Source organism: Ambystoma mexicanum, chromosome 10 (assembly GCF_040938575.1).
Source record: "Ambystoma mexicanum isolate Mex_15411 chromosome 10, UKY_AmexF1_1, whole genome shotgun sequence".
Taxonomy (NCBI): domain Eukaryota; kingdom Metazoa; phylum Chordata; class Amphibia; order Caudata; family Ambystomatidae; genus Ambystoma; species Ambystoma mexicanum.
In genome coordinates this window covers 231669251-231687843 of record NC_090932.1, presented here as the reverse complement: position 1 = coordinate 231687843, position 18593 = coordinate 231669251, and the positions used below count along the sequence as shown (strand labels likewise).

General features: G+C 47.8%; 1 protein-coding gene across 2 annotated transcripts in view; it reads right to left on the bottom strand.

Annotated features, from left to right (window-relative positions):
- The window catches only part of BMP1 (bone morphogenetic protein 1), a 984430-nt gene that overhangs the window by 509348 nt on the left and 456489 nt on the right, over nucleotides 1–18593 (bottom strand). For both annotated transcript variants that reach the window (XM_069617748.1, XM_069617749.1), the window contains exons 8-9: nucleotides 7254–7369; nucleotides 3472–3574 (exon numbers count right to left, since the gene is read on the bottom strand). In XM_069617748.1, the coding sequence (XP_069473849.1) occupies nucleotides 3472–3574; nucleotides 7254–7369 (219 nt within the window). The remainder of the gene's footprint in view (nucleotides 1–3471; nucleotides 3575–7253; nucleotides 7370–18593) is intronic.

Below are 18593 nucleotides of genomic sequence, written 5' to 3'. Positions count from 1 at the left end.
CCCCTGCCTGGGGGGAGGCAGTGATTTCGTTGAAGTGCAGGTGCACTTGACGCCTAGTCCGCTACCTAGCCCCGCCACAGTGATCCACGATCTGTGATCTGGCACAGTAGTTGACTTGACAACTGAAAAAGTCAATTGCAAGCTCCGCCTGGGAGGAAAGTAATCAGCACTGAATCCTCGGCTCCCTGGCTAGCACGGACAGCAGAGACAGCCACTCTCTGCCACTCGGCGGGTAAAAGGTCGTTTTGAAGATCGACTCTGCCTCCAAAATGAATACCAACAAAAACAGACTGGAGACAAGGCACAGACAGCCACTCTCCACCACTGCAAGTATCATTATTTCTGCTGCAAATCTACCACTTGAATGATCATAAAGCTCAACGTCAATGCCAAACCGATGACTACTTACTCCACGGTTATGAGGCCACTGGCGTAATGGGGGCCCCCACAGCCCCTGCGCTTTTGGGGGTCCCGCACATGTCCTGGGAGGGGGCCCCTCAGAATAAAGAAAAATGTCAAACTTTATTAAAAACTGAAGATATAGTTTCTTTTTGAAGTCACTCCGCCTTCATAAAGAATAATTTCTTTATGAAGACAGAGTGACTAGAAAAAGATACTATTTCTTTATGAAATCCAAGGGCTCCCCACCCCATGACATGGAAGCCTACAGGCTTGAATGCCTCCATGTCATGGGACGGGGGAGCCCTATGACTTCAAAGATACTATTTCTTTATGAAATCCAAGGGCTCCCCACCCCATGACATGGAAGCCTACAGGCTTGAATGCCTCCATGTCATGGGACGGGGGAGCCCTATGACTTCAAAAAGAAAAAGTGTCTGTTTGAAGTCACTCTGCCTTCATAAAGAAATTATTTCTGTTCCAGTGGTCCATTAACGTAAATAATGTCTTTTTGAAGTCAGGGTGACTTCAAAATGAAACCATTTATTTTTGAAGTAATGGGGCTCCCCTTCACCCAATTACACCTATGCCTCCAGATCCTCTGCAGAAAACAGGAACAAACATTCCTGGCTGCTGCAGGGAGCTGAAGGTCTCGTTCCCTGTACCAACAGATTAAAGGTAAGAAAATGTCCTGTGCATTAATGAGTGAGTGCATGATGCGGTCTGGGTATGCCTGTGTGAGTGTATGGTGAAAGGGTACACACTCAAATGTATGGGTGGCTGGGTGTGCGTGAGAGTCTATGGTGAAAAGGTGCACACTTAAATGTATGGGTGGCTGCCTGGGTGTGCCTTTATGATGAAAGGGTGCACACTTAAATGTATGGGTGGCTGGGTGTGCGTGTGTGTGCATTTATGTGTATGGTGAATGGTGTTTGTGCTCATGTTCAGGGGCTCAACAAAACCTACATTTCGGGGGGCTAACCCTTCAAATGTTGGAAGAGGCGCTAACTTCACGGGCATTTGGGAAGGGGCAAACTTATTTGTGTGGGGGCATCTAACTTCTTTACGCATTCTAATGATACTGTTCTAGTGCAGCTTCAATGTTACACGCAGTTAACTCTCTCCTTTAAGTCTGAAAGCACCCACTTATGGACTGCTGTGAGTACGAGCGGTCTCCTGTCCCCTCTCTACCCTTCAAATCACTCCCATGGCATGCAAGTACTAAACTCACATCACAATTTCAACTGTCTAAAAACCAACAGTGAAATGCATTACGTTAGTAATTGCCGGGCCTTTGTTAATAGCAAAGCACAGGTGCCTTTTACCATCAGTGTCCTGTTCTGTCCGACAACAGCTTTGTAAGTCAGCCAGGTTGGTTCAACATAGCCCAAAATTTCAGGGGGAGAGGACTGAAGCCTAGTCAGATCAATGGTGTGCCACTGCTCGAGTTTAATGCTATGATTACTTGTTGCTAATCTTCATTACCAACAGCCTCATTCTTCCTCGTCCCAGTACTTGTGTATGAGGCACTTTTCCTCATACACAAGTACTGAGATGCAGTAGCGGGACATGGAGGTAATGCCTGGCTTATTTACCTGTAATCTTCATTACTCCTAGCCCCACTCTTCCTTGTCCTAGTACTTACCTATGAGGCAAGGTGCATCATACGTCAGCACTGGAACAAGGAAGAGGGACGTGGAGGTCATTCTGGGCGGATGTGCCGATTTTGGGGATTGGGGCAGGGGATTGGAGGGATAGGGGATGTATGGAGGCGTGGGGATTGTGTTATAAATCGCAATGGTAATCCAACTCCAGGTATTAGCAGCGCGAGACACATTTTGGTGCTGCCAGTCTAGTAATTTCTTAGTTTGGCTTGACTTTTTTTTTTTAACTTCGCTTCTCTGATGAAGCAGTCCTGCTAAGTGTAATTACCTAGCTAGATTGGCATTTCGGTGCTGCCTGTCTAGCCATTTCTTACTGTGGCATTGTATATTTTTCTGGGCATCTGTCATAAATAAAACAATCATGATATGGGTTATTGCTTCGACTGCCATTTTGGTGCAACTAGTCTAGGTATGTCTAAATGTGGCCTGGCATGCTTTGCTGTAATATGTTATGTGTCTAGACTGGGTCTATGTGCAGCCAGTTGGACATGTTTTCATTGTGGCACGGCATTTTTAATAGCAGACCATGAAATTAATGAAAGCATTAATGTTCCTGTGCACTGTTGGTGACTTGCATGCATTGGATTTTTGGACTGGTGTTACCCTACAAAACAAATGCTTTGGCTTTTTAGCAAATTTTTCACTGAAAGTGTGCTGTATAATACATTAAAATATTTATACTTCTCCTAGTACACTGTGTGGCTACCACTGAAGCAGCAGGTTCGTGCGTATCACGCAAGCGTACTGAATGAGGCAGTTCCTTGTGGCTCATTTCAACAAAAAAGGTTAAAAGAGACAGGCGCTGTCCCTGGTAATACACCACCTAACATTACAGCACTTAGTAGCAGGAGGAATTTGTCATTAAGTGCCATGTAAAAGGTGCGCTCATTTAGCCATCACAATATAAGGATTGTAGACAGAACTATTGCTTTCGGAAAGCGACCTCCCAGTTTACTCCAAAGTAATTCTTTTATCTCTGAATTTTCAGGAAATATGGTGTGGCCTGCTAAACGCATCTGCACACGGTCCATTGCTGCTGTTGCCTAGGTGAAACATCTGCAATTGACTTACATTTACAGACCATCAATCTCATCTTGACAGAGCAAGACACAGCCCTAGCCACTGCAGGCTCGACTTTGGTTCTCAAACGCGTTTCCCTGTAGGCACAGGACACTTCCACTCTATAGAAGGACAATCGGGGAAGCAGAAAAAGTAACCATCGAAAGATCTCGCAATACTTAAGAGGAGCGGACTGTCCCGACAATGACAGCATCATGATAAATCGAAGTGTTATGAGTTTCAAGTAATTGCATGGGGCAGGGACAATCTCGGGTCGGACAATGTTTACACTCAGAGAGACCCCTATAGTGGTGACCAGTTGCAGTATAAAAACCCATTCATTATTTACCTCGCAGTGGAGCCTTCCGCCAAAATCCGTCTCGCACCTCCACGTAGTCATACCAGCAGAGCCGGCTGCGATATAAGTCCATGCTTGTGAAATTGAGAATGATCTGAAAAAGGTATAGTAGGACATAGGTCATTACAACTCAAGTTCTAAACACGGCCCTACCTAAACTTTGACAATTACCACCTGCGCCCCCACCCGTTGACCCATGCCTGTTTTTGAGAAATGTTCATGTCGTGTATGCTACAAGTTCAAAACAGAGCAGAAGAAAGAAACGTTAGGGAAAGTTAGATAGGGAGACCGTATTCAGAAATGAAGATCAAAAGTAATGGCTGCTAAAAGGGTGAGACAGAAGGGTGAATGGGAAAGAAGCAGGAAACAAGGGGGGAGAGGAAGAAATCCCAAGACGGAAACGGCAGCTGGGAAAACAAGTGAAGTGCTAGAAAAAGCACTTCCATCTGTCCTTTTTGGTGGCGACACCCCTCACCCGAGAAAATGCGCGTCCCAGTGTAGTGTGTGTGTTCGAGTTTGGCCTGTTGTGCAGGGACAGCCTTTCTGTGTAGTCCTTGTTTTCTTTTTACAGGCCAGGCAGATTAATCCTAGGTCCTGGGCCGTCATGGACTTGCTAGATATGCCAAAGCACCGTCCCCACTTCCTTGCTCTATATTTTGTCTTCTAGAGCTGCCGGATTAATCATTTTATTCGGGTTAAACGCAGATTCTGGACATACCTATTTAGTAGTGGAACCCAGCATTGTGCAGGGACCTGATCTGCTGGGGTAATCTCCCAATAACATTCACGTGTTGAGTGTTCACGTGCATGGTGCACAGCAAACATGGTCTTTCCACTTGGGAGCGTGACGTATTGTCATCAGAAAGCTACACGGTTCCAGTCCTCTTTGTAATATCTTGCGCTGACGCTACAGTGCTGTCGCATCTCAAACTAAAACTGGAGTATAACAGATTTATTACCATAGAGAAAGGTTTTCTGCAGCATAGTTTTTGCGTTTTCCAGTTCACACTGTAGCCAGGGGTTTATAGTCATAAAACCGAAAACAAAAATCCCGAATACAATAATCTCGAATCCAAAATCTCGAAAAAAAAAAAGTCGAATTTTTTTTTAATGACGTTTTTTGTTCGAAATGGGGGGGTTCCCCCCCAACCCCCCTTTTTTCTATTTTTTTTTATTTTAACCCATTTTTTTTACTTACCTGACCCCAAAAAAGCATATAATTAAATAAATAAAAAATTCGACTTTTTTTTTTCGGGATTTTGGATTCGAGATTATTGTATTTCGAGATTTTTTTTTCGGTCTTTTGACCGACCACCGTAGCCAGGAGCAGAGCGATTTGAGGATGTCCCCTGATTGAACCTGTCAGTGTGTTCATCTCACTTGCAATTGAAAGCAGTGATTATCTGGTCAGTGGCACCCGAGAGCTAGAGGAAAGGACCCTTCCCTTCCCTCACATAAGTTTAAGCTCCTCAAAACATGCAAGCGCTTAGGGCAGGGGTGCACAACTGATTTTGACAGAGTGCCGAAAGTACCTTACATGAGGGCTATACTGGGCCGAAAAGTAAATGTGGGTGGGGCGGTAGGCGGGGCAAGAGGCTTTTTCAACCCCTAATTTGTATTAAACACATGGAAAACGAATTGAGGGGTAACGATTTGTATTTGCATTTCAAACTTACATTTTGTACTACACATTTTCCATTGTTATAATTTATTTCTATTTAGTTATTGTATATCGTCTGTTTAATTAAATTATATATATTTTATTGACCCTTGATTGGACATTCCGTTATTTTGGACTGCTATAGTTTGCTGTTTGGGTTGCCCAAGAGGAGTATGGTCTTCGTTGAGTCAGGTTTCCTCAAAAAGCAAAGGATGTACATCTCCTAACTGTGCCTGTTTTTGCTTTATTATTGGGTTCACTCTTGGAGTGCAACACTATGCCCCATGGCTCCCACCCCCAACCAAACACTATGCTCCATGGCTCCCACCCCCAACCAAACACTATGCCCCATGGCCCCCTCACCACCCCCAACCAAACACTATGCCCCATGGCTCCGTCAACCCCCAACCAAACACTATGCCCCATGGCCCCCTCACCCCAAACACTTTGCCCCATGGCCCCCTCACCCCCAACCAAACACTTTGCCCCATGGCCCACCTCACCCCCAAACACTATGCCCCATGGCTCTCACCCCCAACCAAACACTATGCCCTATGGCCCCCCTCACCCCCAACCAAACACTATGCCCCATGGCCGCCTTCACCCCCAACCAAACCATACACATCCGACACCCCCCCTCCCCCGCATCTCAACATACACAAAAACATTCTAAACCAAACATTCATACACACCCGACACCCCCCCCCAACATACACAACACAAACACACAGCAAAACAGAGCCGACACACAACCGGAGACGTGCTGGAAGGCAGGTAAACTGGAACGCTGGCGAGGTAACTGGAATCTTACTACGGCTGGCGTGGTCCAAGGCTGAAATGCCTTCCGGCATCAAGCCTTATGGACCATGCCAGCCGTACTGCTGGCACTCCATTGGTGCAGCACACACGCATTACGTGGCTCATAGGAGCGACGTGGTGAGTGTGTGCTGAGCCAATGAGGGCCAGTGTTTTGTCCGGCCCGGAAGACAACAAAGACTTTCCTAATGGAGGGCGGCCGATGCTGCTTGCGGGCCGCCCTCCATTAGGAAAGTCTTTGTGCCTCGCGGGCCGGACAAAACAGCATGGCGGGCCGCAATTGGCCCGCGGGCCGTATGTTGTGCACCCATGGCTTAGGGGATTGTGCGGACATACGTGTGTCAGAAATCACACCTTGGCCCGCCAGCCCTCACTGCTCTGCCCAGATCTTACATCTTCAACCCCTCTGCATCTGCCTCCTTGTGCTTGGACATCATGGGATTTAGTGCTATAAAAAAATCTTGGCACAAACCGAATCCTGCTCGGTATGAGCCACAAACTCATACCGAGCAGGATTCGGTTTGTACTTTGGAAATTACAACAGTGTGTGCTTTTGTGTAGACATGGGAAAGGCACTTGCAAGGTACTGCCGTAATGGTATTAAATGGCCATTAATGGTAGCAGGTGCAAAATGGTGCGAGTACCTGAGCACCTAATAGCAGTGCCTGGCAAATGCCATCACTTTGCTTGTGTGTGTATACTGGCAATATAGCATGCCATTTTTCTACAGTACTAAAAACCCTACCTTCAACCTTGGACCCAAAACGAAATCTCTGACTGCTGAATGATTTCTAGAGGAAGACACTGCCCTAAAAACTCCATACCTAAAAAGATACCCACCTGTTACACCCTATTCTTTCTCATCTCTGCATAAACCAACATAAAGAATACATGTGCATAGATGTATTGCGTGGACATTCCCTCATCATGTGCTCTTGCATGCTACACTGTTGCTTTTAACCGCCCTGCTCCCCAGACTAAGAGTGTATATACTTGACTGCTTGGCGGGCTCTACCACTGGGAGATTCAGGTATCGGGGAAGAAGCTCTGCGAACTTGGTGTGGTATGGCCTTCTGTTGCCTTACGCATAGGGCACAGGAAGATCCACATACCAGACAGTTAAGCAGAAAAAAAAAGTGTTGAGAGAAAAAAGTGGAGGCACAGATGGTGGAAAGGGGAGCGTTAAAGGCAGCATAGGAGAAGTATCAGTTGGGAGACATTTTAAAGGGCCTGTGGGAGGAAAATTGGGTTAAGAAACATTGTCAAAGCAGAATGAAAGCGCTTCAATGTGCTGTACCTTTTCGCCCGGAGTCACTGACACTCTCCACACACAGTGCATATAGGCGGAATATCCATTCGGGAATCCAGGGGATGAGAAGTTTCCCTGGCTATCTTGCAAGGTCTCCCCGCAGGCTGTAAAGGAAACAAGATCACACAATCAGGTGAAATTCAGCACAGCAAATCCATCCTTTGATGTGGTGTGGGCATAACTCCTGAATCACAAGACTCGTGCCATGCTGCCCTAGGACAGAGGAGCTAATTGAGACCCACAGGGGTTGAAAAGTCAGGTCAATCAATTACTGGAAAAGAAATAAGCCAAGGCAAACTAAGCATTGCAACAGATGGAGAGTTTCCATGGAGGCAGACTATAGTAGGCTCCAGAAGTAGGCCAAACTTCACTGTAAAAGATACCACGCTGCAGCACTCGACAGCCAAGTTAAGCTTTGCAAGGAAGCAGAACTCACTACACAGTTAAAATACAGAAGAGGCAGACAGTTTCTGTGACAAATCAACTTCCTGGGCACCAGTGGTCCAGGTCTGAATATCGGATTCCAAACCATCAATCAACCCCACACCTCTAGTACACCAGAAGGGATCCGAAGAGATTGGCATACAAGTGAATTATAAGACGTCCTTGTCCAATTCTGGTAACGTGGATGGAACAGCAGGATTATCTCTGCAAGGTCGTGGACCATTGGTTAGTTGCAACTCAATGATAAAATATTATTACCCAATGATAAAAGGGACTGACCAGTCAAGGTTGTATCACAATATCTACTTTATTATAGTTCTAACACACTACAAAAGGCAGCACACCCTGTAAAATGAATACAGAGGACAGATAGTTTCACAAAGGAAAGGGATGCACTCTGGGTACCGACAGGATGGTAGTGGGTAAAGTCATCAGTCTTACTCTTCAAGGTTATTTGGTTTCAGCAGCAATGGAGCAAGGGGTTGTAAATGTCACCAGGGGCCTTCGGAGAAGGACCAGGGGGACAGAACCACAATGTACCTGGTGCGTGAGATGATCTTGATGCTCGACAGCGTAGTGTTAGTTCCAGGACGCTTTGTGGCTCCTGCGACAGCGTTCATGGCGGGAGACGGCTGTGGGTATTAGGCGGCAGGAAGTTCGGCAAGCAAGGCTGGGTGGACAGCTGCAGACTGGCCTACACAGTGGCTCAGGGTCAAGAATCGTCTGCGCTGGTTGGCGGATCTGGAACACTCTTAAAGTCGACTTGGACTGCTTTAGTGACAGCAGCGTGACAACAGTCAGTGGTGCAGCCGGTCGCAGTTCGAGGGCTCGACTGACTCAAAAATGTCCTTTAAAGATGGACGCTTGTTGATGCTTGTTGTGGCACTCCTTAGTAGGGCTTGTGTCGTCCTTTAAGACAGACGGCCCAAAGCTGAGGAGAGTGCTTGCAGGCAACAGCCTTGTCCTTTGTTCAGAGACTCTCTGGCATTACCCACCTAGGAAGCTTGCTGGCAGAACCTAGCAGGGCACGCTGTGTACTGGCTGGGTACCTGTTCTGGAGCTGCTGGACGGGTCCTCTGAGTCTGGTATCTCCCTCTGTTCCCTGGAAGATGTTTAGGAGGGGAGGGATCTTGCTTCCCTCTTGGAAATCCTGGCCTTCCTTTACTAGTGGAAGCTGTAAGGCAGGCTGTACCTTCAGCCAGGGTCCAAATGACTCCTCCTTACTCCTTTCAAAGTCATTCGATGAACTGCCAAAAGAGGTGCTCAACCCTCTTTTAAAGCAAAATGGGCCCCGCTGATTGGTGCAGGCTAAGCATACGCTAATGAACCAATCCTGGGTGCCCATCAACAATCTTATGTTATGCGTGAGGTCGTAACCAGAGTGCTTTGCAACAGGAAAGCTAAGGGGTGACAACATGTACTACCAAGTCCCACCCATCTTCCTGTCTGTTGTGGATCAAAATGTCTCTGGTAAATTGAGCTCTCTGTGACTCCTGATCAAAGTGCAGGTCTCCCTTGAAGTTTGTGGCGAGAACATACTTTGTCTCCATAAAATCACATACTTCTTCCCTGTGAAAGGGGGTTCCCTGCAGGGGTTGCCTACTGTAAACAATTGTCCCAGACATGACATTCACTGCCCTTCATACAGAGGGGTGGGAGCTAGCTTCAAGTTGACCCATTGCATATCAAAGAAGTGTAGCTTTCCTGTCCTTTGTGCAAGTTCGGTGACCAAGCCTTTTTGCAGGCCTGCTTTCATTTAACTCATCAGTACGCACTACTACCACACAGAACTGTATTTCCCAAATTAACCTTTTACAATTGATCGTTTGTCCTAATTGACCTAATTATAGTGGTCCTAATTGACCTTCTGCACAACTGACCTGTAAGTTATTTTATATATGTATTGGGTTGGTTTTGGATTATAAATAATATAAGGCGATTGGATGAGGGGTTGCAGGGGGTTTGGATTGGGTGAGGGGCGGCAAGGGGTTTCCATCCCATATGTAAATGTCCTAATTGACCTTTTAAATTAGGTCAATTCCCGTGAGGTCAATTGTGAAAAGGTTAATTAGTATACATCCCACAGAACATATACAATAGAACAGGGTGGATCCATGGAACCTTTGATATTTAATTAGGCTGGCCACAGCAGTAGGAATGTGTTGCCTTCCTGAGATGCTTTGATGTACCTGTGGCTGTCACATTCCATCTAAATATGACATGGAGGACTGTGCCTGTAGGCTGTGTCCTCCCGCGCCGAAGTACACTTGACTATGTGTTTGTTGTGCGATGACCATAGGAAAATGTGTGCGGATTAGCCCCACACATTTTCTAAGGTGATCTCCCATCATTCCATTTCTTACAAAATTTCAAAAAAGCCCAGGCCAGAGTACACTTCCTCTGTGGATGGTCGAATTCCTCACAGTTTTATAACAAAGTAGAGCCATTCCCATGCAATAAAGTTTAGTAGTAAGGTCATTCTTCCAGAGCAAGAAAATAGAGGACTTGAGCGTCAGCCTATAATCGAGTGAGCCACATGAATCAGCAGTCAGACTAATCTCTACTACAGTAGAAGAGTAACTTCCCAGCCCCAAGATTCAGTCCAAAAGATTAAAGAACAGAGGCGTTACTCCTGAGTGACTCGACTTGGGAGTCTTGCCAATCTTTCAGAGGAAATGACGTTTTTTCTTTTTTTTTTTAAAGGGCCCACCAGGTCACAGAAAGGAGGTATGCAAACAAACCCATCAAACCCCAATCAGGATGGGCAATGAAACTAGGAAAGTCTAGGCCATTGGGGACAAATTCTCTCACTATTGGTTGCAGTGCTGTGGGTTAAAGAAGTTGCACAATTTTAACAGATAGGTCCTGCGGTTTCGGTCGGTCAGCGACCTCATGGTTCTGAAGACCGACAGGCTGGACTGAACTGAAGGACCTCTGTCATATTCCCGAGACTATGTAGGACCACTAGAATGCCACAGCTGGGTTAGGCAGTCATGAGAACCAAGCACAGGGTCATAGGCACGAAGCCCAAGGACACAGGCTCATGCCTGGCTCCTCCTCTTCAAAACCGCAGAGCTAGTAACTCAAGGTCTTGCAATGAGGGTGCAGTGGAAGATTCAAACAAAGGAGGAGTCCCCACCCCGGATGTTGTGCACCAAGTACAGGCCCATGACTTTTCTGAGCTTCAGAATGCTGATGACAGTGACAGAGGACTCCAAACAGGTTAGCCCCCACCAGTTCAAGGGAAAGAGGCCCTGTGGAAGGTCTCCCTGTCGAAGAAAGAACAGACCACCTTCTTGTAGCAGTTGGCTTGGACAATGCTTGTCCCACCAGCAGCATCAGCTTCTACAGTCCCTCAGAAGACTATTGTACTTCAGGTTCTTGGGTTCAATAGTCAACTTCCTGAATGGCTCCATATCCCTCCCGATATACATATACCTGTGCTTGGGAAACCCAACCCACCTATCAGGTGATCTGCAATATACAAACTGTCCAATCAAGGACAGCCAACTCAGGTACAGTTATAACATCACTCAGGTTTGGAGTGTGTATAGGGATTCTTACTCAGCCCAAACCAGTTCTGCAAACACACAAAGGCTACTTCCTAGTTGCAAGCTTGAGCTAATGAAGAGAATGACCACATATAGCCATTCCTACCTGGGAGGAAGATGGCCAACAAAGGAAGTGAGCTGAAAAGACAGCTTAAACAACAAGGTTACACGTTTTGGCCACAATGGCTACTGTGTGGTAAATAACTAGTGCACAGGAGTTTACTTAATGTGTGTAAAAAACAAGGTACAACAGTAACCTGCCTATCTTGGCTGCACATAAAAATGGCAATAAAATAAAAAGAAATGGGAAACCAGGTTCCCCTGCACTAGGGAGTCAGTAGTGCCATACCAGTGACACCAACGTTGGTTGGGCCTCCCTGCACTGGTAGCTAACAAAAGGCGTTAAGCAAGTGAGCAAGGTCATTTTGGCAGAAGGTCTAAGAGAAATTATAAGGGATATCAACAAAATGGAGGAGAGAGTCGACACTAACGAGAGGGCCATTCAGGAGCTGACGGAGGACGCAAGGAAAGTCGACAATCTCCTGGAAACGTTGGCCGCGGCAACGCAGAACCTCGAGTTACAGGCTGAAGACTTGGAGAATAGATCAAGGAGAGGGAATATCAGAGTCAAATCCCTGCCCGAAGACATTCCAGATCAGGACTTAACTAAGACACTCAAAATTTTTGCGGACCTCCTCGAACCTGAATCCGAATCTGAGATGCAATTTGACAGAATCCACAGGGTGGGCCCGCGCAGACCGGAACCTTGTGCGAGGCCCAGAGATGTTTTAGTAGCCTTCCACAATTACATTACAAAGGAGAAGGTTCTGGTTAATGCTAGAAAGGCCACTCACATTACCTATAATGGTCATGAAATCTTCTTGTACCAAGATTTGGCTCAGATAACTAATTAAAAGGAGGCAAATGGGTCCGGTATTGTCCTTCTTACGCGCGCAACAAATCCGTTACAGATGGTCCCACCCTTTCGGCTTGAACTTCACCTGGCAGGCCTCTCACCATAAGATCACAACCTGCGACCAAGGGATGGCCCTGCTGGGTCTGGAGAGCAGCCCCGGGCGGCAGGGGAAACTCACCCGAGTGGGCAGAAACCATGGGAATGGTCTACAATCAGGCCTAAGAGAGCGAGGAACAGGGATCAGGGAACTGTACCCATGAATAATGTCAATGCGGACGTGACCCCCCCCCTCCGGAAGTGGTTAGGGGGTCCACCATCGCTCTCGGAGACAACGAAAAGCTCTGGAGGTCTTAGGATGAGCCCGGGGAGGGCGCTTGCCAAAGTTGTTGTGTGTTATATTTCGGGTAATACATTAAGGCTTGTTAAGGGTATGCGGGGGGCAGGTCTCTTGGAATGGGAGATCCTGCGTGGGGAGGTTTTGGGTTACTTAAAAAGGGTCCGGCTCTCGTCTTTGTTTTACAAGGGGGATCTTTTGCCAGCCAGATTCGCCAGGAAGGGGGGGGGGGACGGAGTTTGGGGGGCAGAGGGGAGGAGGGGGTAGGGAGATCCAAAAGTCCCAAGCCAGAGTTTCATCAGTGGGAGGGCCAGTGAGCATGCAGCCCCAGGCCAGGAGAGGTGGGGGGGCTGGGTCCTGTGGAGGCAAAAAGTAACTTATAACTCCCCCTCATGGCTAACACAGGTTTGTTGAAATTACTTTCATTAAATGTAAACGGTCTCAATTCATAGGTTAAAAGGGAAAAGGTAGTGAGGTTCCTGAGGAGGGAATCCCCCCACATTGTAACTTTACAGGTGACCCACGTTCACTCCAGGGACTCACAGAGGATAAAATTCCGGGGGTATTCGAGACTGGTTCAAGCCATGCAACCAAGCAAGAAGGGGGGGGGGGGTTCTGATCGCTCTGAAGGATGGTTTAGACCTGGCCATCATTGGGACGCAGAAAGACACCCAGGGGAGGTACTTAGCAGTGATCCTCGAGGGAAGGGCGGAGACCTTTACGGTGGCAACCCTTTATGCACCAAATCAGGCTCAAGACCCCTTCATTCAAAACGCTCTCTCACCCGCCTAGGGAAATTTGCCACAGCTAACATTCTGCGGGAGACTTTAAGTTGCTGTGGGACCCCCTAAGGGATAGGATCGCCCTTGCAGATCATGCGCCTCTTACCTTGTTGATAGCTCGACCGCGATGTCCCAACGGCTTATGGAAGAGAAGATATCCAGTCACGTTTTTCAGGGATCCTTTACTGGTCAAGGAGCTAGAGGGGTAAATGGTAGAGTTTGCTAAACACAACAACTGGGAGGACACAACCCCGCAAATTTGGTGGGATGCCCTGAAGGCAACGATTAGAGGGAGGATTATAGCCATTAAGGCCAGGAGGGAACGAGAGCTGAGGCTGGAGGAACAACAACTGGAAGCCAAACTCAAAGCTATCATGACTCAGATGGGCTATAAACAATCAACAGCCATCAAAAGGGAGTATAGGGCAGTGAGAGGACAGTTGAATCTTATACAAACAAGAGCGGCCGAGCATAATCTCCTATGGCTGCGGCAAAGATATTATACCAAAGCAAATAAATCTGATCGTCTTCTTGCCAGATTGCTAAGGAAGGAGATAGGAGACAAAACCATTATGAAAATTAAAAGGGGAGGGGGGCCAAGTATACTCTAACAACCCAGACAGAGAGCGAATTTTGCAAATTCTATGCAGACCTTTATAGTTCCGACAACCCGTCTCTCCCAGAGCAGGAGGAGTATCTAAATTCGATAAACCTGCGTCAGGTCTCGTCAGAAGACCGGGAGCTACTTGAGGCAAGATAACCTCGGATGAAGTTAGAAGGGTAATTAGCAGCCTTACTTCTAACAAAGCGCCTGGCCCAGACGGGTTTGTACCCGAATTCTACAAAATACACAAAGAAGTCTTAATCCCCTTCCTCACTAAATTGTTTGTATAGGGTCCGCCAAGGCCCTCCCTAACACTATGGACGAAGCCAAAGTGTTCCTTATCCATAAGAAGGGTAAAGACCCCGGCCGAGTGCGGGTCCTACCGACCTATAGCCTTAATTAAAGTAGATGCTAAAATTCACACCAAATTCCTAGCGAACCGCTTGGTCACAATCCTCCCCAAATTAATCCACACGGACCAATTAGGTTTTATTAGCGGCAGACAAACTTCTGACAATGTAAGAAGACTGGCCCACCTAATTGAAAAGACCCAGAAAAGGAACATCCCGGCCCTCCTGTTAGCAATCGATGCGGAGAAGGCGGTTGATCGGGTCGAATGGGGTTTCCATGGCCAAGATGGGCTTCGGACCCGGCTACAGGACCGAATCAGGGCTAACTACCAAAACCCGGTTATTCGATTAGCAATCAATGGCCAAATCTCAGCCCCCATCCCGGTAGGAAGAGGCACAAAACAGGGCTGTCCAATGTCACCCCTTCTTTATGCTCTCCACTTGGAACCATTTCTAGCAGCTGTAAGGGCAGCCGGAGACAGAGGAAATTCCGTTTGGGGGCCGCGTCCACAAGGTAGCAGCCTTTGCGGACGACATGATCCTGTCATTGACTCATCCTGCCTCTTCCCTGAGGGCGCTGGTTAGGGAGCTGGACCGGTTTGGCTGAGTGGCGGGGTTAAAAATCAATACGCACAAATCTGAGATCCTCTCTCTTTCATTGCCGCATAAAATAGAGCAAGACCTTGGGAGGGAGTTTAAGTACAGATGGGTTGGAAACTCTTTAAAATATTTGGGAAAACACCTAACCAAAACGATAGAGGGTCTTTATAAAGCAAACTATCCCCCCTTCTTCAGAAGCTCAAAAGCAAAATGGTGGACTAGGGGGCCCCTGTCGATATCCAGGCTGGGTGGGGTTAACGCTTTAAAAATGGCGGTTTTACCTCGGATGCTCTATTATTTTTCGGCCCTCCCAACACCAGTGCCGGTGCCTTCTTTAGAGCTGTCCAGAAGATAACCAACCGGTTTGTCTGGAACCAGAAGCGCCCGAGGGTCGCGGCTTCATTAATGAAGGCTCAGCCGGCCTGCGGGGGTTGTGTGGGAACCGGACTTCAGGGTGTATTACATGACGGCTCAGATTCGTATTATTAGGGATGGGTGAAGGGATGACAGGGAGAAAGTTTGGAGGCCGATGGACAGAGCAGTGGTGGGAGTAAAGTTGGAGGGAATACTGTGGCTGCCGAGGCCTGATAGACCGACTCAAATGTACTGTAATGCAATAACCGCGACAACAGGTGACGCTTGGGACCAAGTGGTAAATAGGGTGCAGATCACCTCCTACCCCTCCCCCTGCACCGCAACCCTCAGTTTACCCAGGCATACACTCGAGCGCTGGCTTTCACCCCCTGGCACCAAGGGGGATGTAGGATGCTGCGGGACATGTTTATAGGAGACAAGGTCAAACTCTTTAAGTAGTGTATGACTTCAATATAAGAGACGCAGAGGTTTTCCCATCTCAAGATGAGGCACTGGCTCTCTCATCCGATGGTTAAGCAGGCGACGTCCCGTCCCCTTAGTGCTTTTGAGAGGTACCTCGACACAAACGCGGGGGATAAGGGGCTGCTGGCATCCATTTATAAACACATTTAGCAGCGAGAACCCTTGGCGTGCAGAACCTACATGAAGAAATGGGAGGGAGACACGGGAACAGTGATAGGAGAACCAGCCTGGGAAAAGCTATGGGGGCAGATCCCCAAACTCACCAGGTCGATCCAGATTCGGGAGATGTGGTTGAAACTAATGCTGCAGTGGTATTTAACCCCGGTCAGGCTAAATAAAATATTCCCGAACACGTCAATGCTGTGTTGGAGGGGGTGCGGGGCAAAGGGCACCTGGGCTCACATCTGGTGGGAATGTCCAAAAATCGACCAGTTTTCATTACAAGTAAAACGGGCGGTCACCTAGGTCTTGGGAATCAGGGTAGGCCTGAACAGAGGTTTGGACTTGATCGGTTTAAATGAGGCCCTGGCAAACCTCACAACGAGGGCAGACCGGAAACCTTACGTGATGATGAATATGTCGGCAGCTTCGGTCTTGGCCCGGAAATGGAAATAAAAAGAAACTCCACAAGAGCATGAATGGTTTGCTGCAATGTGGTCATATGTGGCCCTGGAATGGCTCACCTACACTAATCAGGGGGATCACATGCGCTTTGTCTCAGAATGGTCCAACTTACTGTCTTACTTGAAAGCGGGGGTCCACCGAGCATGGTGCCCCAAGGTTATGGAACTCCTTGGCATATTAAAACCACAGGACGAGTCGGATCTGTGAAGAACTTCCGCGGGGAGACTTACGTAATCTGATTAAAATGGTTAATAAAAACTTATTTGAAAAAAAAATATCAGGTCATGATTTCCAAACAGTCAGCCGATATCTGGATTCCCCTTGAAAGTTGGGAAAGCAGCAAAAAGAAAAATCGTTCCTAATAAATATACAGCAGAGAGTCCATTACCTACAACAAGAATACATCAGAATACAATTTCTTTCATGAGTGGCAAGTGACATTTCAGTTTGTGGTGCGGGCAATAGTCATATTTTTCCCTCTGGAGACATGAACAATCAGTTGCAAGGCCTAGAGCCCGCTGTGTAAAATGAGTCTCTATACTACGTCACAGATTCGGGAAGCAGGCTGCCTGTCCCGTGATGAAGGAGCCAATCTTTCGAGATCGAAATCAGAGGCACTTTTACACACCACAGGATTTAGGAGCCCGAACAATCCCACTGAAATAAAACAGGTTTTCCTGGTTCAAATGATTCCCAAGGCCTGAAAGAATGCAGACTTCTTCCACTGGTCTCGCGAGTCCGGCCATGTGCCTGTGGAATGAGATGGTACTCGGGTGCCCCAGAGGACTTATGCATAGAGACAGGAAATGATGTAGTGAGAAAAGGGGCACACGCTGGAGAGAAATCAAATGGGAGGGATACGTGGAGAGCCCTTACAGGCATGGTGAGAGAGAGAGAGAGTTTGGAGGTGGATAGACACATAGCAAGGGGGAAATGTAGAAACAGGTGGGGAGAAAGATCGAGAACTGGAGGAAGAGAAAGGAACAGTTGCTAGGTGAAGAAAGGGAGAGAAGTGAGGAGGCCAGGGAGGAAAAGCAGAAAAAAGGTTTACATGCGTGTGTGGCAAGTCAGAATGAGGAGATGAGCAAGAAGTCTGAGTGGGTGGCATGGCATGAAGCAAGCGCTCAGCTCAAATATCATCACGTCTCACTATTTCTCAGAGACAAGTGAGATGAGCTGACAGCATGCAGAATGCACTGCTCTCCTCCTACCACTGGGGCTGAGCACATGGCCGGCAGATGTGCAGCAGCAGCCCTAGGACTTTGCATAGCAGTCTAATCTGGTGCTTCAAAAATGCCGTCCCACGTCACTCGCTCACTGCGCAGTATTCACTGCCACATGGCACACTAATCGCAGCCATGGACTGCCACATGATAAACAGACTACTCGCAGGTCTGCGCCCAGTCAGGTCTGCATCATACGCACTATTTAATAATGGCGGATAGCTCCAGCACACTAAAATCAAGACTCCGACCAGGTCCTTTCACCATAAACACGTCACCTCACCCCAGTGCATCTACTGGTGCTCTATTAAAGGCTGGGACTGCCCTCACGGCTAACATGACCAGTGTATCGAGCCCCGTCCGTCACAGAAGAACCCACCATTATTGTAAGAAGTGCGATAATCTAGACCACTTCACTTACTTTACTATACTCACGCTCAATGGTGCCGGAACACACATTTATCAGCAGGTCCGCCTACACTCCGTGATTGGCCCAGAGTCTCAGCGTCTCCACCGAAGAGTTTGAAAACTCAGGGATTGCCAGGGAACGCGCCGAGTAGCGCGAGGCCTGGGCGGTCGCCGGTCGCTGCCTTAGCCGCAGCGCTCAACAGGCCACGGGAGGACCCTGCATCAGAAGCAGACAGGGGGCGCCAGGTAACAGGAAAGGGGAGGAGAGAGGGGGCCTGAGGTGGGAAAAGGGCAGGAAGTGGGTAAGGAGGGAAGGCTGGTCCAACCCACAAGAGGGGTTTATGAACGCAGCACACCCAGGCAGACACCCTCTTTTCCAGGACATACAGAGGAGGTTAAGGGATGCCCGCCCGCCATGGAGAATGTTATGAATGATCATTGTTTAAATTATCTGTTTAATTTTATAGTGGAACTGTCGCAGTGGAGTTACATGGTACATCCAGGCTGGAGGGGCTGTCGGAAACCACAAGGGACTCTGCAGTTACTGAAAATAACGGTGGCGGGGGCATAACATCTGAAGAGCCACGGGACAAGTGGTGGGTGGTTAATGGGGGGGCAGTTCTAAAGGGTTGAAAAAAGTAAAGTGGCGGGGCTA